The sequence below is a fragment of the Erpetoichthys calabaricus genome, chromosome 2, assembly GCF_900747795.2.
Source record: "Erpetoichthys calabaricus chromosome 2, fErpCal1.3, whole genome shotgun sequence".
Lineage (NCBI taxonomy): Eukaryota > Metazoa > Chordata > Cladistia > Polypteriformes > Polypteridae > Erpetoichthys > Erpetoichthys calabaricus.
The window spans coordinates 181,645,858-181,667,120 of NC_041395.2; the positions used below are offsets into that span (position 1 = coordinate 181,645,858).

Genomic DNA, 21,263 nt, shown 5'->3' on the forward strand with positions numbered 1-21,263 from the left:
TCATATGTTGATTTACTAACAGTTCCCATTGTGTGTATCTGATCTGTAAACAGGTAGATTTTTCTTTTTTTGGCTTGCACATTTCCAAAACACTCTGCCGCTTTACTCCTAACAACAAAGGTTACATGTACACTATTTTTATTTAATAAGTCTAGCAAAATGACACCTTTTATATGCTAACTAAAAAGATTACAATATGCAATCTTGCAAGAAGAAGGGACCTGAGTTGCCTCAAAAGATTGCATATTGTAATCTTTTTAGTTAGCCAATAAAAGGTGTCATTTTGCTGGACATCTCTTTACATCTATAATGGCAAACATGGTATAACACTTAGTACTACAGTTTGTGTTTGCAAACATTCCTGATTTTAAGTGAACTATTCTTTTTTGTCAGCTGTGCAGATTGTGTGTACACTTTTGCATGTGAGCTAACTTACAAAAACACTTTAACACAAGGATTTAAAAACATGATTCATGTTAAGTCATTGTGTTTTTGTAACTTTTCTCCTAATTAGTAAATCCATTCACCCATTTACAAACCAGTGGACACACACTGTACCAGCCCTTAAGTCATCAGTTAATTTAAATAATATTCTGTGGCTGTCAACAAAACAGCATACATTTAAAGATCATACAATTTACCTAGTCAGTTGCTCTCCAGACAAATTTAAAACCATCAGTTTCTTACTTAGTTTTATTCATCTACAATGTATTTGTACACACAGTCCATATGCTCTTCAGACAGGTTTGACCCATTACTACAATGAGCTAAAAGCTGAACAAATCTCCCAAGACTGTTTAGTAAAGCATAGAGTATTTTGGTCTGCATTGTTTTAATGTAAAAATACAAGAATTTGTTAGTGTTTACTTCATTAGAAGTGTCCGAGTGCAGGCTGACATCTGCCCCCAAAACACTTCCTGTCTCATTCCCATAAGACCGACAGGGTAGCTTGGATTTTATCTAGGGAAAAGGGACTGTTGTTTTTGCAAAAAAAAACAAAAACACTATCACCTTTCAGCATTTTAACCCATGTAACCAATGTTATTTTGAATGCAGACTCTATGAGAACTACTCAAACAATAGTCTATCATTGCTCCGTGCAGCAAAGGTTTCCTGTTCTGCTACAGCACAGGAAATGTGGAAAACGGAGAGTGGAGGCTTCACTTGGTATGAGAGTTTCCTTTAAATGGTGCAACTCAATATATAACCAACAGCCACTGTTATCCTTACTACATAAAAATCATGGATTAATCACACATAACATTGACACATTTTGTGTTGGGATAACTTAATGAAGCAAAATTCATTTGTGTCAAGGCCAGCTTTTCCTATTGAATCAAAAGTGGTTAACCTGCAATAAGTGTGCCACACATCACAGCCACTCTGTGCCTTCCACCTTACTAGTTATGAAGGTGGCCTAGAAAAGGTTTACAGGATTGGCTGCAGCTTCCTAAATGATATATTTAGCAGATTAACTGTACTAAGTACTAATTCACACATGCTCATTTTCTATGGGATACAGTTGTTTCTCAAGTAGTATAAAAAAACCTCAGTACTCCTGTTCCATTTATAATGACTACCTAAAGTAACACACCTCTCATGCAATTAATTATATCTTTAAGCATTGCGGCGGCAGTTTGGCTTTATTTCTGAGCATTTAATACTTTTATCTGTCAACATGGAATGTATCCAGTAGAGTCACAATCAACTATTTTGTTCTTTAAATACTAAAAGTACATTGGCTTTCACTAAACTACAATCCTAAGTGCGGTTATGTGTCATTCCAGAGCATGACTGTGGTTTTCATTTGCAAAGCTAGTCCTGGCTTTTGCATTAGGAATCAATGTATTTTTTTACCTTACTTAAATATCATTCTGCTTAGCAATGGTACAGACTATTTATCTTGGGCAGTGTTTCTCAACACTATCCAAAAACTCAAAGTTAACCAATCCATCCATTTTAGATCCTCTTTTGCTAATAAAGGGTGATGACAAACAAACCCTGACAGTTTCAGGTACATTTGAGAATCACCCCTAGATGTTTCAACTGCACCCCAATCAGGGTTAGTTCCTGATTTGCACCCATTGCTGCTTGGATGAGTTCAGTACTCTCATTACCCTAGGTAGGTTTGAATATGGATAGACAGTTGCCACTAAGTTCACTAGGTGTTGTTGCTTCTTTTCATCCCCTCCAAAACTTAGACAAAATGCTGTTACTCCTCCCATAATAAATTCAAAACTATTTCATTATAAAGACATGAAAATGATGAAACCTGATAACGCTTACAAGTAATAGACTTAATGGAATTGTTGAAACACAAGCTGGAGCAATTCAGATTTTGAAGTCCACTTTCTTAAATGAAGGCAGCAGTCACAAGATTCAAAATCTATTCTTTTTAGTATATCATTAGATTAATATAACATATAAGGTGAAGCACAATATTTTTTATATACAGGAAACCCAAAAAAGAAGAGGATAAAAACAACTTGATGAAGTAGGGGTGCCAAAATAGGATTCAAAAAGTCTGACCAAAAAGATTTCAAAGCATAAATTATCTGAGAAAATATTAAACTACAACTCTGGAGAAAGACAAAGCTAAAAGGCACTGCAGTAAAAGGTGACAGCACTTTTAAGTACCATGCACTATGAAGATAATGAATGACTATTAAGGAGTCACTCTTTCATTGAACTATATCAGGTTTGTTTCATCACTTACAAAACTGCACCAGATTTTAAAATTTTCTTCTAATATCACAAAAATACATGAACAAAACAAAATAGAATGGGAATTGTAATAGCTCAAAATATTGATAACATACTGTGACATCACAGCCAGGAGAAAGAATTTATAGCAGTAAAACTAAAATCCCCATATCTGCATGCTTGCTGTCTCTGGTATATTGCATCTAAGATGGAAATTAAAAATAACAATTGACACATGGTAGACTCCTCACTGTAGCTACTTCAGGTTATGATGGATTCAAAGATAACATGCAGGCAGCATATGCCACTGACCAAGACAGGCTGTTTCAAACAAACACTAGCAGATGAATAGCTAGGATCACCCCTCAGATGCTACGTCAACCATTAATTACTGCACAGACAGTAGTACTATCTTTGGGCAAGCACGCCTCTGCAAACTGCAGCCGGCACAATGTATCAATGATCAACTTCTTCTCATATAACATTTTCAAACCACTTCAATCTACTTCAAAGTTGGAGGCAAGACTGGTGTCTACCCCAGCAACACTGAGCACAAGCTGGGAATCCACTCTGTGTTGTACACCAGTCCTTTGCATGGCCCACTACCACAGACATTCACACAGGCTCAATTTAGAATCAACAGATCACTCAACATATGTCCTGACGATGTCAAGAGAAAGAAAAGAAAAAAAAGAAAAAAAAACAGCCACAGGGAGACTGTGATAGATAGATACTTTATCTTTGTCTGGAGATGATACTGTTTAGTGGATGCAGTGGACTCTCCATTATTAACAGGAGCCTGCTCAGTGCCCGTCGCCCTGCCACGGATGTCAAACTGTCCAGCTCTGTGCCTACAATAGAGCCTGCCTTCCACACCAGTTTGTCCAGGCGTGAGGCGTCCCTCTTCTTTATGCTGCCTCTCCAGCACACCACCGCGTAGAAGAGGGCGCTCACCACAACCGTCTGATAGAACATCTGCAGCATCTTATTGCAGATGTTGAAGGACGCCAGCCTTCTAAGGAAGTATAGTCGGCTCTGTCCTTTCTTACACGGAGCATTAGTATTGGCACTCCAGTCCAATTTATCATCCAGCTGCACTCCCAGGTATTTATAGGTCTGCACCCTCTGCACACAGTCACCTCTGATGAGCACAGGGTCCATGAGGGGTCTGGGCCTCCTAAAATCCACCACCAGCTCCTTGGTTTTGCTGGTGTTCAGTTGTAGGTGGTTTGAGTCGCACCATTTAACAAAGTCCTTGATTAGGTTCCTATACTCCTCCTCCTGACCACTCCTGATGCAGCCCACGATAGCAATGTCATCAGCAAACTTTTGCACATGGCAGGACTCCGAGTTCTTTTGGAAGTCCGATGTATATAGGCTGAACAGGACCGGAGAAAGCACAGTCCCCTGCGGCGCTCCTGTGTTGCTGACCACAATGTCAGACCTGCAGTTACCGAAACGCACATACTGAGGTCTGTCTTTAAGATAGTCAATGATCCATGCTACCAGGTATGAATAATGAACGCTACTCCCATCTCTGTCAGCTTGTCCCTAAGAAGCAGAGGTTGGATGGTGTTGAAGGCGCTAGAGAAGCCCAGAAACATAATTCTTACAGCACCACTGCCTCTGTCCAAATGGGAGAGGGATCGGTGTATAATGTAGACTGTGCAAACAGGCAGTGGGATTCAAACCCTGGGCATAACATTTTAATTATATACAGTGGTGTGAGAAACTATTTGCCCCCTTCCTGATTTCTTATTCTTTTGCATGTTTGTCACACAAAATGTTTCTGATCATCAAACACATTTAACCATTAGTCAAATATAACACAAGTAAACACAAAATGCAGTTTTTAAATGATGGTTTTTATTATTTAGGGAGAAAAAAAATCCAAACCTACATGGCCCTGTGTGAAAAAGTAATTGCCCCCTTGTTAAAAAATAACCTAACTGTGGTGTATCACACCTGAGTTCAATTTCCGTAGCCACCCCCAGGCCTGATTACTGCCACACCTGTTTCAATCAAGAAATCACTTAAATAGGAGCTGCCTGACACAGAGAAGTAGACCAAAAGCACCTCAAAAGCTAGACATCATGCCAAGATCCAAAGAAATTCAGGAACAAATGAGAACAGAAGTAATTGAGATCTATTAGTCTGGTAAAGGTTATAAAGCCATTTCTAAAGCTTTGGGACTCCAGCGAACCACAGTGAGAGCCATTATGCACAAATGGCAAAAACATGGAACAGTGGTGAACCTTCCCAGGAGTGGCCGGCCGACCAAAATTACCCCAAGAGCGCAGAGACGACTCATCCGAGAGGTCACAAAAGACCCCAGGACAACGTCTAAAGAACTGCAGGCCTCACTTGCCTCAATTAAGGTCAGTGTTCACGACTCCACCATAAGAAAGAGACTGGGCAAAAACGGCCTGCATGGCAGATTTCCAAGACGCAAACCACTGTTAAGCAAAAAGAACATTAGGGCTCGTCTCAATTTTGCTAAGAAACATCTCAATGATTGCCAAGACTTTTGGGAAAATACCTTGTGGACTGATGAGACAAAAGTTGAACTTTTTGGAAGGCAAATGTCCCGTTACATCTGGCGTAAAAGGAACACAGCATTTCAGAAAAAGAACATCATACCAACAGTAAAATATGGTGGTGGTAGTGTGATGGTCTGGGGTTGTTTTGCTGCTTCAGGACCTGGAAGGCTTGCTGTGATAGATGGAACCATGAATTCTACTGTCTACCAAAAAATCCTGAAGGAGAATGTCCGGCCATCTGTTCGTCAACTCAAGCTGAAGCGATCTTGGGTGCTGCAACAGGACAATGACCCAAAACACACCAGCAAATCCACCTCTGAATGGCTGAAGAAAAACAAAATGAAGACTTTGGAGTGGCCTAGTCAAAGTCCTGACCTGAATCCAATTGAGATGCTATGGCATGACCTTAAAAAGGCGGTTCATGCTAGAAAACCCTCAAATAAAGCTGAATTACAACAATTTTGCAAAGATGAGTTGGCCAAAATTCCTCCAGAGCGCTGTAAAAGACTCATTGCAAGTTAGCGCAAACGCTTGATTGCAGTTATTGCTGCTAAGGGTGGCCCAACCAGTTATTAGGTTCAGGGGGCAATTACTTTTTCACACAGGGCCATGTAAGTTTGGATTTTTTTTTCTCCCTAAATAATAAAAACCACCATTTACAAACTGCATTTTGTGTTTACTTGTGTTATATTTGACTAATGGTTAAATGTGTTTGATGATCAGAAACATTTTATGTGACAAACATGCAAAAGAATAAGAAATCAGGAAGGGGGCAAATAGTTTTTCACACCACTGTACATGGTATAACATGGCAAGTGTGAGTATCATAGTTAACACAGATAACAGTAATCATAGTGTAGTACAATGCTTTGGCAAATGAATGCCTACAGTGAGTGCCACATGTGACAGGGCAAGTTTCTGACATAACATAACTGGTGATCTTGAATGGCAGTGACAGTTTAAAATTGAAGGAAAAAATAAACACAATAGAAAACTGGACGATTGTTGGCATTTGCCTAATTCCTTATGCCTTACTCCTTATTTAATAATAATACATTTATATAGCGCCTTTCCCATGCTCAAGGTGCTTAAGAGTTTGACATGGCCTGTACGGGGATCAAACCCGTGACTTTGGCGTTATTAGCACCACATTCTAACCAACTGAGCTAACCGGCCACTCGTTTAGGAAGAGTGTGGAGTAAAACAGAGTGGCTAGAAGACATTCTAAGAATCATTGATAACAATCCCTGTTAAGACCTTCACATCCTTCAAGCACATCTCAGAAAATTGCATTCCTCATAAGAATTTTGTACAAATAACCTCTAAAAAGCCTCTTCAGTGAGGCAGCTTCCTAATTCCCCCCATGAGTTGACAAACAAGAACCTGACAAACAAGAACCTGATGGAACACAGTTTGTGTACATTTTGATGGCAAACAACAGGCAAAGGATGTATGAACTTCTTCATTAATGGGGATCTGGAGTCATTCTGCTAAATGCAGCCAATGAACCTATCATTATAAAACCTACATAGTACACTTCAAGTTAATTGAAAATAGCTATTTGGAGTATCTCCACAATATCTTCATTTCTTTAACTCTGCTTAATTATTTGCAAATTGCTGGATAATCAATCGTTAACAGCATTAACGTAATATTGAATTTTACAAAATATTATAAATTACTCATGAGTAACCTGTATGATATGAATTTGCACACAAATAAAGAGACAAAGCCTATCTAAGCAACACGAGAACAAAGAAGGAATTAACCCTGGATGGGGAGCATGTCCATTGATAATGCATGCTGACACATCCACACTAGCCAAGGCAATTCAGTTGCAACATAAGTTTTATATTTGTCCTGTTATTAAAAATATTCAAATTTGAAAACCTTTAGAAATTCAGGAATACTTGACTATAACCATAACATAAGACAGCAAGCACCAAATTAAGTATTCCAGTAACCAATTTATCAACGCTAAAGATATGGACCAGTCAAAAGACCACACTGTCAGTAACTGGCACAATAAACACAATTCATGCTTTTATACTCCTTGCAAAACAAACTCTAAAAGCCATTTAAAATTTTGCAAATTAAGTGTCTCATCCTGTAAGAGAACATATTAATAAGTGAGAAGTACAGGTAAAAACGTGAATGAACTTGGCAATTCTGCTTCCAACAATTCATATTAAAATTGAAAGTAGCTTAAATGTTGTGCAGGGCACAACAAAGTCAAAAATTAATTTGTCTGTAAGACCAGTGCAATTAAATCAAACATGTCAGTGCTTTTACATGATATATTATAAATATAAACTGGAACAACATTATGACAGTTTTATTATGATTAGAATATGCCAGAAGTCATAAACAGTATACGAAAATATGACAGGAATTTCCATGATTGTATATATTTGTAAGACACAAGTAGAAGATCTTTTCTTTAAAATAAAGGTTTTCTGAAAGTTGAAACACAAAGAAACTGACAACCTTATAGTTCAAGATGTTCCTTGCAAGAAGCAAAAAAAAAATCACTGATTAAAAAAAGGTCCTACATCAAAAGTGCAGTCCTTTTTTCTGCAAATCTCTTTTTGCATCTTGAATCTGCTCTTGTAATTCTTTTGCGGCTGCTTCACAGTCATTGAATGTGGCCACCCTGTAGCCCACCACAGCCAAAGAGTAACAACCAAAAGTAACTAGTAAATAAATGGGAAGTGGCCATGCGACTTGCAAATACTGATCTGAAATGCGTAGATCCAAAAGGTCAAAAGTGACAATACTCCAAAGGATTCCAATCAGGCTTAGCCCAAGCAACCACTCCATCAGCTTCGTCATGGTAAAAGTGCTAAGGAGGATATGAAAGAAAAGAATAGCTATAATTCCTGAAACGAACAACATATAATAAATAACAAATGCTTTATTAATTTAAATAAAATAAAATTAATCGCTATGGCTGCTGACTAAATTACTTTTTAAAACTGAATTTGTTACCACTTTTCAAACTTTTGTCTGGACCTGGTAAAAAAAATAAATTAAAATACTGCAATACATTAAAATAATAACTTTTTCCGCCGCCTCTGCTGGAATGATAAACTCTAAATTTAATCACAATCTAACGTGACAAACGCTTTTAATCAGTGAATTTACTATTTAATCATTCACCAATAATAATGCACGGTGTGTGCTTCTAAAATAACAAAATTAAAACATCTAATCGCCAACATACCTCCCAACAACGATCCTCAGGTTTAAATCCCAACTTCCGGGAAAGTTATAGCATCACAATATCCTGCCACAGTGCCTAATGGGATTTGTAGTTTATTTAGACCATTCACGTTGCGCGGGGCTGCCAGTCGATGAGTCACACTGTGAGGTGACCTGGTAAATGTAGTTCTTAACGTAAACAAGTGCTACGTGGTTTACAGCTGTATTTCTGAGTTGGCAAGGCGCGTTTGTGTGAAAGAAATTTGTCCGAAACGTTTTGGCCATGTACTTCTACAACACTTTGAACTTTTTTTGTATGTATTGTGTTTGTAAAATTTTAAAGTAGTGCCGTTTCTCGATTATAATTAGTTACTATTGAATCCCATTGGTATTATTTCGAAATATATAAACTTCGTATTATTAAAGGTGTTTATTGATCTCACTTTGTATATTCGAAAGGCACCTATTTACTCATGTTTAAGCATCTTATGGAAACGCACCTTTTCATTAAATATTTTGAACTGCTTATTTTCTCTTCTAGCGGATAGTTGCTGTTACACTGATAAAGAGTTCAGGATACCGGTCTTTGTCTAGTTGTAGATGTAACTATAGTAGTGGTATTATTTCCCTTTGTTTTTTTTATCTTGTTCTCAGTTGTTTTTGATACTTGCACCTTCTAATAATTATTTGGTATAACTTGCTTTGTACGTCGCATTGGATAAAGGCATCTACTAAGCAAATTAAGAAATACTAATAATTAAAACCTCCGTCCATCAGTTTTCTGAAACTGCTTCTTCCATTATACGGTCACATTATCGGCAAAAAGGCATCAGTTGGGAGGCATGAGGAATGCTGGTTTATTACATGGGTACACAGTCACTGGTATAGGTACAAATTAAAAATTTATATTAGCCTAAGCTGTATTTGGGATACAAAAGGATACATGGTGATAGCGTTTTGATTTCAAGCAGGCATCATCTGGTTTAAGAATCCTGTTTAGGCCTGTTTACTGGCAAAGCAGTGCCGCTAACGATTGCACCACTGTGACCTTCTATGTAGTGGAGTTTAGTGTTTTTGTTAAAAGCAGTAGCTTATAGCTACCAATATACAGTATACTGTATATGTTGTCACAATAGCATGCCATTAGAGAGAGCAAATTATACAAGTATAAAAAGAATCAAATATGTTTTTTTTGACATTTATGAAAAAAATATGGCACACCAATTCAGTGGGTAACTTGATCTTAACTCTAGGAGATGCAGTTAGAATTCTGGCCCATTCGCTGACTGTCTGGAGTTTGCATGTTTTCCCTGTGTATGGTTTTTCTCTGCATGCTCAGATTTAAAGAATTTGCAGGTTAAGATGACTGATGTCTCTAAATTGTCCCAGTGTGTGTGTGTGTGTCTGCCTGCATGCAGAAGTGTGCCTTCTGATTGACTGGTGTCCTGGCAAGGACTGGCACCTGTTTTACTCACAATGCTTTATGCCCAGACAAAGGAGATTAAAGTAAGTAAATGAGCAGATGAATTTAACCTCCCCAAAATTAACAAATGTAAAATGCGGAACACAATGTGCCAAAGCCGTAAATATTACTTTTATGTAGTAGTATGATATAATTAATGGTTATTTGGTAACTTGTGCAACCATTTTTCCACCCCCAATTGCACAGTCAATGCTTTGATGTGTTAGGAATGTGTTCCACTTTGATTTTCTTACAGGTACAATATTCAACCCAAGGACTAGTTAACAAATATTGAATGTGGGTGTTTTCCTAGTAAATAAGAGACCCTCAGTTGTGATTTTTATTCTTCAGAGAATGATTGTTGGTCATCAGTAACTAAGATTCCATAAACAGGCAAAGGCCTCCATGGAATTTTGCATGCTGGTGTATGTGTGTCAGCTGCCTCCTAGTTTGAAAAGAGCAAAGAGGGCAAATATTCAAAAATAGAAGCTTCTTTCATGGATGCAATAAAGGGAAAGAGAGGGAGAGAGAGCATTTCAGTATATGTTTACAGTGACTATTAGGCAGAATGTCTATTTAGGTAGAAGTAGAATAGAGGACCAGTTTAATGAGAGCCAGTTAAGCAGCAGTGTTTTTGTTTTGGGCTTCTGTGTTGTATGCTACCATTATGGTATCAACTGTATGTGCAACACATGTCTATAATAAGGGAAAAGTTGTCTGCCTTTTTGTCTGGACCTCAATTTGTGAAGAATGTCATGGTTTCTGCTCTTGAACTCCTTACAGCTGGTTGCATTATTTGCTTCCCAGCAAGGGTCTAGGTGGAGACAGTGGCACAGCATGAATCCTGTGCTCTAGCAACTCTTCTAATAAAATATGAAAGCACTTCTCAGGGAAAAGAAAATTTTACCTTTTTACTTTATTTACACATAACAATTATACTTTCAGTCATAAATGTGTAGTCCTTTTTGGCCAAAGTAAAAACTCATACATTGTAATGGTAATATTTAATTTTTGCCTGTTAACAATAAAAAAGAATTTCAAGCTGACTTACTTCCATTAAGAATACGCTACAGACCCACTGCAATGGTATGTACAGTATGTTAAATGCTATAAATTTTCTTTCATAGACGCAAAAGTTAAAAATGTATTCAAATGCATAAAGATATTCATGTAAATGTTTTTAGGGAGCACAGAATTTCTTGTTACATCCAGCTTTTTAAATATTTTTAGGTCATAAGTGTATTGAGGTTGGCCATTTTCAGGAGTCCTTTCCAGATTTGATTTTTGTCCTGTGTGTGATGCTGTTGTAATGACTTTGGCTCCCTGCAACCCTTGACTTAACTTAATGGTTTACAGCAAAAATGTATAGATAGAGTGGGGCTTTTTAACATGAAAACCCCCTGGAGACGATTCTTCTTATGTCTATTTTGATCTCCACCTTTTAGTTCCGTAAGAAAAACAGTGACTTTTTGGTGTTGTGTCTTCAGATCTAAACCACACCTTATAATAAATTGACAAAAATAACAAGGAATTAGGGTATAAATAGTATGGATATGTATACTTTACTTATAGAATATTCATTATTGTTTAGACTAGCTTTTGTTTATCAGATTCAAGAGGAGGACAAAGGACCGAAACACCGTAATAACAGTGGACACAATTTACAAAGTTTCCAAGCCCTTGATGGAGGTGTGAGTAAAAAAAAAATATATATACATATACTGTACATATCTGATGAAGGCTACACAAACAAAACCCTGCGTCAAACTTTCATTTTATTTTTTTACCATGGAAATTACCATTATAAATTTTTCCTACATATATGCAAACACACAGACATAAATAACCTGTTTAACCACCCATCCATTTTCACATCTTCTTATTCTGATACAGTCTGGCAGGAAGTGGAAACCTATCCCACTAGCCCTTTAGAGAACACCGGTTACTAACATACCTGCACCCAATCACATTGAGAATATATAGAATTGTCCAATAATCTAACATGCATGTTGTATAAGTGTAAAACCTGTAAATAGCATGTGGAGATATTAGTAAAAGCGATTGCCTGTCTTTTGTGGACATGCTAATATGTCTAATGTATTGGCCCATGCTACAGAGAAAAACATTATGTCACTAACCCTGAAATAGTTTAATCAGATTCATAATGGATGGTTGGAATTAAAGTTAGTTTACAAAATAAAAAGGAGGTGATTAGTTTTTTTTTTTTTTTTTTTGCCTCGATTAGTTATTTGGCAGGAGAACCAAATCTATTCAATGAAACCCCACAGTGCTTTCCAGTCCAATCCTTTCTTAATTGGAGATTTAATGGGTAGGCAGGGCATGGCCATAGCACAGACGATGTAGTTGATTGCTTGGAGAGTGTTGCTGTGGTGAGGGCATGCTCATTATTAGCACATGGCAAAGAAAATCTATAAAACTGCACTCATTCTGAGAATGAACTGTGGGGACCAAGCTTTCTCCCAGCCTCAGCTGCCAGGTGTGTTAAATAGGAAGCACCATGAGAAGTGGATCACCTAATTTGACAAAAGTGCTGGTGCTGAGTATATGTGCAGGTCGAAGTGTTGCAAATAAATCTAAATTGTTTTATGTTATGAGGATTATTGGTTATGTATGATTTAGATTACTATTTTCTCCAAAGTGACTTAAAATCAATGCAGTACACTTTTTGTTCCTATAATTGGAGAACTATTGAGTTTGGTGAGAACTAATTACTGTGCAATTTCACTTTGTGATCCAAGCTTCTCCTTTATTTTCTTTTGCAATTAATTTAACATCTTACTAGAGTAGAATCTGAAATATGTTTACCAGTGTTTGCCTTATGTATATTTTGTAATGTTGGGCAACTCTGTGTGCCACTGTTACCTGAAAAAATTGCCCCAAAGCAGTTCTTTATCAACAATATAGAATTAAAATATAAGTTCAGTATTTTTCAGGTTAAAGCTTCTTCTTCACAATTATGGTATACTGTATATTAATTTACCATGTGAAACTGCTTTCTAAAGTGAAGCATTTTTTTTTTTAAATTTGAAAAAATACCTAACCTGCTCACTCACTTTAAAACATAGGTGTAGGATACCGGGATCCAAACATGAAAATATAAGCCTTAAAGTTTGCCAAACATGCTTACTTTGAAGCAGCAAAAGGTTCTGGTTTAAGAAAAAGTGTTTTCCACATTTCTGAGGCATCTTTGTAACAACAAAAGTAAACTGAAAGTAATACATTTTATCACAGATTCTTGGTACCTTTTTTCTTAAGGTAAGAAGAAATTTATATTTTCTTTTGTGTACAGAGTTTTGACATTTCCCCCACCACACTCCTAATGCTGACACATGTACTGAATTCATACAGAAGACTATTCTTTCAACTCAAAAAAATGTGTTGTGCTTCTTCGCAATGATTATTGCATTATTTCACAAAGGTACTGCCTGCTGCATATGCTTCAGTCGTCTAATAATAGCTAGTGAGATAGAGGTTGAACACCAACATAGCATGCAATCACATGACAATAAGTGACAGACTTTATGGGCATACTATTACTTTTAATTTGGTTCAAGTTTAGTAAATTTATTGCAGTTGTTTTATCATTCCTGCCTCACAGCACTGGTGTCTGCATGACATTAGCATGTTCTACATTTGCTGCAAAATAACTTACATCCATCCCCTTTTTTCAGCGTTTTATGCATAGAAGCGTAATGACCATGAGTGATTGTGTGACTTTTTTTCAGTTCTTTTGTCTAGCTGTCCACAGAACACAGCAACTAATTAAAATTTGAGCATCAAAAATCAATTATGTCAATAGCAGCACTTGGAGCCATTTTTTACAAGGTGTAAAGTATTTGCTGGAGGAAACTATGACCCTTGGGCTGAAAGGTTGCTGTGGATGTTGACAATATTTTCCATACTTAAACACCATATATTTCTATCCATCCATCCATTTTCCAACCCGCTGAATCCGAACACAGGGTCACGGGAGCCAATCCCAGCCAACACAGGGCACAAGGCAGGAACCAATCCCGGGCAGGGTGCCAACCCACCACAGGACACATACAAACACACCCACACAGCAAGCACACACTAGGGCCAATTTAGAATCACCAATCCACCTAACCTGCATGTCTTTGGACTGTGGGAGGAAACCGGAGCGCCCGGAGGAAACCCACGCAGACACGGGGAGAACATGCAAACTCCACGCAGGGAGGACCCGGGAAGCGAACCCAGGTCTCCCAACTGCGAGGCAGCAGCGCTACCCACTGCGCCACCGTGCTGCCCCCATATATTTCCCTGCTTTGAAATATGTGTGTACTCTCAAGATACAGATCAGTGCTCAATAACACACAGCTTGAAAAATTGCCATATTCAGTGATTTTGAGGCTTTTGTTTTCACTTTAGGACCCAAATACTCCTCATTTCCATTTAAAAGTTCAAGAGCGGGCTAGGTATTTTTGTACCTTATAAAAAATGCTTCACTTTAAAACGCAAATTCTATATGGCAAATTAGTGTATTCCATGATTGTGAAGAAATAATTTCAACTTTAAAAATACTGAATTTATCCTTTAATTCAACATGAAATAATGTTTAGGAGAGGAAGATGTAAAATACAAAACAAAATACTACAAGATAATAACGAATTACAGTGGCCTACCTCCCAAATTAAATTTCCCCATTCACCACTTTGATTCACCTGTTCTTTCTGTTATATCATGTCCATACTACTAGAAGGAGCCTTTGCCCAACCAAGTTGCTAACTCTAAGCTCAGCCTTTTTCTGAGTAAAGAGCAACATTTTTCTTATCAACAGTAGTAGTTTCTGTACAATCTCTGGATTCTCTTCTTGGTCATGAGTGCTCACCAAAACCATGTGGTGTTCTAAGCAGTGGTTTTTCGGTCAAGGCTTTATTTTCTTGTCTGGCCCCAGTCTTTTTATACAAGACACCAGAAACTTTTAAGCCCATCTATCAGTGGTCTGCGAAAATATCTCTGATGCTTAGTCTGCTTCTGATGAACCTTCCCAATAGATTAGTATTCCCAGAGTAATCACTTCCATGACCTTTAAGAATAAAGACTTACTCTACTTTTATCAATTTAATATTCCTACTATAGCCTGATTTAGTCAAACTCTTCCTCATGGTGGTATTAAACATACTCCATGGGATATTTAAAGCCATGAAAATCTTTTTATTCCTATCTCCTGATTTGAAACTTTCCATGACTTTATCTCAACATTATTTTGTAAGCACACCTTCTACCCATAGTGAATCCTTTGTGGGATTTCCAAGCAGTGGAATCTTCTAGAAATCGTTATTTTTATTTTGAACTAATCAAAATCACCACAGCACATCACAGGTAGAAAGCCAAGTAGTTTGTTGAGTGATCTGTAAGAAGATTTGTATATACTGGGTAAGGGGAATCAGGGGTTGTTTTTACTTATCCAATAGGGTGTTTTTACTGTTGTAATGTTATTTAATTTGCAGGACATTTTTATTTTTTCCCTTGGCTAATGTGATTTAGTATGTATAAAAAATGGAAGAAGCCTGATATAATTTGTTTTTATTTTTACAATGTTATACAGTGAAAAGTGCAAATTTTGAAAGGGGGTCTTAACTTTATATAACTTGCTCATACTTAAGTGTTGAATTTCATTTTATCTTTAGTTGTATTGTTTTTTATTGTGCTGTTCAGTTTGTGTTTTATTGTAAAGTTCCTTGTGATGGCATGCTGTTAAAATATCTGGCTAATTAACTGTTTGATCCTTTGCACACATAACTGCCTGATTGTTTGTTCACTTGTTTATTACTACATTGTTCCAGGCAGCTAATGTGGTATGCAGGTCATTCTCCACAGAAAAGTGAAGTAGAGAGCACACAAACATACACTTCCTTTTGAATTTTAGTTTCCATTTGTGACACAAACCACAAATATATGCTTAAAATATTCATTTTAGTTTCTGGATGGCCTTAACATCTAATAAAATATACACTCATAAGAATGTTTGGTCCTGGCAACCTATTCCAGGGTTGGTTACTGCTTAACACTCAGTGTTGATAGGCTAGACACCAGCATTTGTGAACCTGAGCTGAGAAGGTAGCTCATGAATAAACTCATCAATTACAGTTAACTGAGGTACTGGAATTGGAATTGAAAAAAAAATACAGGAATCAGTATTGTAATTGTAATTTCAAAAAATTAAATTTAATTATTTCCAGTTCTATGTTTTTTTCATATGACATATCTGAGATCACAGGTAGTGTGCTATATTCAGTATTTCCAGTGCTTTCCTTTCACATGGTGTTTAGTAGATGAAAGTTAGCTTTCAGCTACATTTTTTAAATATCTCATCCAATCAGCACTTTAAAGACCGTTATATGGCTTCTTTATCATCATGAATCGGTAGTACATTTTTTGTAAAACAAAGCCCGTTTCTGGTTTCTTTCTTATATGAATCTCCACATAATTTCCACCTGTATTTTTATTACTTCACCTGTAAAAAATAATGACCTGTTCACTTTGCTCATCCTTTTGGCAATCTTACAAATTTTTTGAAGACCCCCTTGAAATATGAACAATGTGAGTCCATTTAACTTGATGTAACACAACATACTCTTTAATCAAATAATTCACTATTTGCTCTTCTGTGTGCAGCTATGCATGTTATTTCATCATGGACAAATGTTCTGAATGGCATGTTGGTGCAGTGCATAATGCAGATGCCTTACAGCTTCAGAATGCTGCTTTCAAATCCTGGTCTGGCTCCTTACATCCCAGAAACTGGTGGCTATAAATTGGCCCTGGTGTAAGTAAGTTGGCACTAAGATGAACTAATATCTCATCCAGGGTCATTCCAGGTTTTCTCTGTTGTTCAGTGGAACCTCGGTTCACAAACATCTCTGAACACATACAAATTGGGTTATGACCAAAAAGTTCGCCAAACTTTTGCATCTGTTCATGACCACACACTCGGTATACGAACAAGCCAGTTTCCCTTTCGGTTTGTGCTTGCTGATGATTTCCGCACGTGTTCAGTCTCTCCCTGTGCATTCCCTGTGCAGCAAGAGAGAGAGAGAGAGACACACACGCACGCGAGAGAAGACAGTTAAAGAATGCACCATGCTTGTTTTTAAAGAGACTGATTCGAGCATTGTTTTAACCTCGTTGTATTTAATGAAGACTTTTTTCTATTGGATTTTAACCTCCACTTCACTCCTGTTTACAGCGATCGGTTCGTAGCATGCATTGTTGCAATGTTACCTTTCTTGGTGGTTTATTAAATTACGGATTTTTCAAATGTTCACTTTTTTCCCTGTGCTTAAAACTCATTAAAAAAAAGTGTTTTTAGTGAGCGGTTCATAGTGCTATAGTGCGAACTCTTGCAATGTTAGTTTTCTCTGTTGTTGAAGGTTTCCTCAGTGTTATTCAATGTTTTTACATTTAGTTTACTATTACACTATGTATTCTATGGTATAATTAACTATATTTGTGCTTGAAAATCTTTAAAAAAAATATATTTACATACAGTTCGTACATCTGGCACAGATTAATTGTATCTACATACAATCCTATGAGGGAAATTACTTCGGGTTACGACCAGAGTTTTGGAATGAATTACGGTCGTGACCCGAGGTTCCACTGTATTGGCTTTGATGCCCCATTGTTCTGAAATATTTATTAAGGGCGTTGGAAGGATGGTGAACTGAACTGTGCCCAAAATTCTAACTGCCATCTAGCTAGTTGGATCATAGCTCGCTTTCATTTATATTACATGTTTATGGTAGTATTTGCTCAATGTCTAGAGAAAGAAAAAGCATTTAATGTTCTAATTTGATTATGGAGTTCAGAAAACGAATTAACTGATGTATTGTTTTTTATAAGTTGGATTTTAATCTTCTTTACCCTGTTTGTATATATTATTGCTATTATTCTTATTTTGATATCATCCTCAAATGTACAAGCAAATTAATTTCATCATATTTGAATCAGTATCTTCAGTGTGAATGACTCCACTGACAACATTAAACTATCCATCCATCCATCCATTTTCCAACCCGCTGAATCCGAACACAGGGTCACGGGGGTCTGCCGGAGCCAATCCCAGCCAACACAGGAGGATTTTTCTCTCATTTTACTTTTACTTTTCCAACTAATGCATAAGTCTCAATGACATCAGTCTTCAGCATTAAACCTCTCTTTGTGGAACAGAATGAAAGGCATTCTCGAAGTCCAAATAAACCATTTCTGGCTTTGCTTTTGTCCACATCCTCTACTATTTGTTATCAGAAGTTTGACAGGTTTCTTTGTCAGGCTCATCCCCCTCATAAATCCATGTTGACTGTCCTTTAGAATGTTGTTCTTATATATTTAAAGTGCTCTTCTAGCTTATTTTCTGACTTTAACCTCCATTATATTGAATGTGGTAGGCTTAACGGATATTGGTCTATAATTACAGGGATTCATTTTATCTCAATTTTAATGGATTTGAGTTATGTTTGCAACGTTAAATTCATTATCTATGAAGCTGGGTTAGTAATAATGATTTTTCTTCTCTAAAATTACTGCACATAAACAGTGGAAGGAGTCCAGACATGCTCTGTTGTATTTTTGCACACACCTGTATAGAAAACAGTCCTCTCAAACAATGGAGCTTCTGGCACCAGAGTGTGTCTGTTGTGATTTGTGCATGTGCAGTGTCTGTCTTTTGAGGAGTTCACAAACAAGAGAGATCTAACAAGGGTGTGCATTTCAAATACAATAGATAAAGGGGTCTGGCTTTTTTGTAAGATCTTGTTTTGTTCCCATGTTTTGTTGCCACGATGTAAAGCACTGCATCATCATTTTTCAGTCCAATTCTGTTAAGCCTTATAAAATTTACTCCCACCTATACATAAATCCAGCACATTATAAACTAATTTAAATAGAATTTTATCCATAGATCCATCTGTGTTTTACCGTGTTGATCCAGTTCAAGCTGGTGCCTATCTCAGAAGCATTACGTGAAAAGTAGGGGCCAACAATGAATGGGGTTTTGGTACATCACAGGGCACACTCACTCCTAGAGGGCCAAATTACAGTCAGAAAGTTACCTGACATGCAGGTCCTTTGGCATACATGAGGAAACCACACACAGAAATAGGGAGAATATGCAGAATCCATTAAGACAGCACCAAGCCAGAATTTTAACACACAACTCTAGAACTAAGAGATGGCATTACTAATCACCTGGCTTGTACCATCCAAAATAAAATATTGTTTAAAAATTCCATACCACAAAAGCAGAAAGCACACTATGCGGAACACATTTTTTGTTAGCTCAAGAATGTGTATTGTATAAGAGTTTTCATGTCACACTCATGGTAAGGAGGTCAGAAAATCTGTTGATAGATTTAGTCATGGTCCAGACACATCATAGATATTGTTTTTCCACCTTTACACACAAACTTTAGAAGATTCTTAGGTCTTGGTTCTTGTCAAGTACTTTTAAACTACAATACAAGACCGAATAGAGCAAAAAAAAAAATACAATGTTATAGTTGAGAGTGAGTAAGCCATTTGGAATGTAAAACTTACATGCTTGCAAAATTCAGAACTTCCCTAGGCTTAGTGTCCTCAATCAAATTAAAGATGTAAACACACTGGAATCATTTGTACAGCACATATATTAAGATTGTAAAAAATGTAGTATTGCAGTAATACAGAATGTACACAGACGTTTACCCTTTCATCAGGTACGTTCCTGCACGTTCATGCAGTATACTAAACATGAAAGCCCTTTTACTTGCAATCCTGTTCCTCATAGCTCCTGACGATGCCACTATTATCTGCTTTTATATATCATATTACCGGATTATTTAACAGGATGTAACTGAAGTGAGGTTACAACAGATTTTGTTGGATAACTGCGATTACTTTGCATCTTTGCATTTTGTTCTCATTAAGTGTATCCATACAGCTAACTATAGGGTATCACTTGACTTTGTTTTCAAGGAATATTTGACTAGCAAAGAATTAATCAGTCTCCTGCTTATTTGTTAATTTCCTCAAAAAGGTTTAGGATGTGGAACAGAAATATGATTCAGGTGACTTTTATCAGCAAAGCTGAAGTGTTCCCGAAGTGTTGGTTTATATTTGGGAAGTTTTTTACTTTAATTTACAAAAGAAGTGGCATAACATTCTCAAATCTGTCTAATCCAATTTAAGGTCATGGGGGGACAATATTCCTTTCCCAAAATGGTGCCCTGTATACTCTGACCCACACCCATTCATACTATGCCAATATGGAATTGCCAGTTAACCTAACATGCATACAGTATCTTTGGAGATGCACAAGTAAAACTAACTTAGACATGAATCTTTGTCTTCAATCTGCTTATTTCTGTGTAGGTGTTCTCTTCTGGTACTCTTGTTTTCCCCAAACCTTCCAAAGATAATCAGTTTAGTGTAACTGGTAGCTAAAAGCTGGCCTAGTATGAGTGAATGTGTCTGCATGATTGTGCCCTGTCCATATTTCCATCTGATTCTAGTGAAACAAGCTCCACTGTCACATACATTTATACTTGCATTATGATGTTTGAGTGAAAGGCTGGATGAAAGATACGATGCACATAAATATAGCATGGTGTCACAGAGGTAAGCCCTTCTGCCTTACTGTCCTTGGATGGTTCAGATTCTGCTTTGATCACTTTCTAAGTTAGAATGTTCTTCCCATGTCTTTACAGGAGTTTTACTCCAGGGCTTCTGGTTTTCTACCACATCTTCAAGAAGCGCCTGTTAGGCTACACAAAGTGTGCTAAAGGCTGTTGCCAGGAAAGGCTGTGGCTTCCTGAACCCGGCAACTGGACACGTGGCTTCTCTAAATGAACAGCTGGATGCATCAGGCAAAGTAAATTTAAATTATTGTACACCCAATCAATCTTTCTGACCCAAGAATAAACATTTTTAGTACACTTTGTATTGCAAGTATGGAAGACATCCAATGAATTGCAAGGAAAATGCATATTCATTAGTGGAATAAAATGAAGATAAATGAGTAATTAAAACATTATTTTGGCAATAAAACAAGTAATTAATATGACAAAGTTTGTAAGTTCAAAAAAGGTATTAACTTTTGGCTAGGATCAAAACTTAATCACACAGAACCTTATGTTAAGAAAAGGAAGTACTGATTACCTTTGATTATTTAATAAATGTATTACCCTGATTGACTCTAATATTATATTTTTGACACCTTAAAGCCCATTTTCTGGCCAGAAGATTAATTTAGATCCCATTATGCAACTATTCATACTGTGGGTATTATCAGAGCACTGTGGTAAATATTCAGGTTTCCAGGGATACAGAATAAAACC

At 37.0% G+C, this 21,263-nt stretch overlaps 1 protein-coding gene and 1 non-coding gene across 2 annotated transcripts; both read right to left on the reverse strand.

The window, feature by feature from the left end:
- Positions 1 to 6,345: 6,345 nt before the first annotated feature.
- On the reverse strand, positions 6,346 to 6,419 carry trnai-aau (transfer RNA isoleucine (anticodon AAU)). Its single transcript has one exon. It is a non-coding gene; the product is annotated as a tRNA-Ile (tRNA).
- A 773-nt stretch (positions 6,420 to 7,192) lies between these two features.
- On the reverse strand, positions 7,193 to 8,541 carry dpm3 (dolichyl-phosphate mannosyltransferase subunit 3, regulatory). Its single transcript, XM_028794863.2, has 2 exons — positions 8,467 to 8,541; positions 7,193 to 8,085 (listed from the first exon to the last, which is right to left on the reverse strand). Exon 2 carries the CDS (start codon positions 8,073 to 8,075, stop codon positions 7,797 to 7,799), a length of 279 nt encoding a protein of 92 aa, XP_028650696.1. The 5' UTR covers positions 8,076 to 8,085; positions 8,467 to 8,541; the 3' UTR covers positions 7,193 to 7,796.
- Positions 8,542 to 21,263: the final 12,722 nt, after the last annotated feature.

Bases quoted from the DNA above. Each gene is read 5' to 3' on its own strand.
- dpm3 (XM_028794863.2), bottom strand. From the start codon at position 8,075: ATGACGAAGCTGATGGAGTGGTTGCTTGGGCTAAGCCTGATTGGAATC.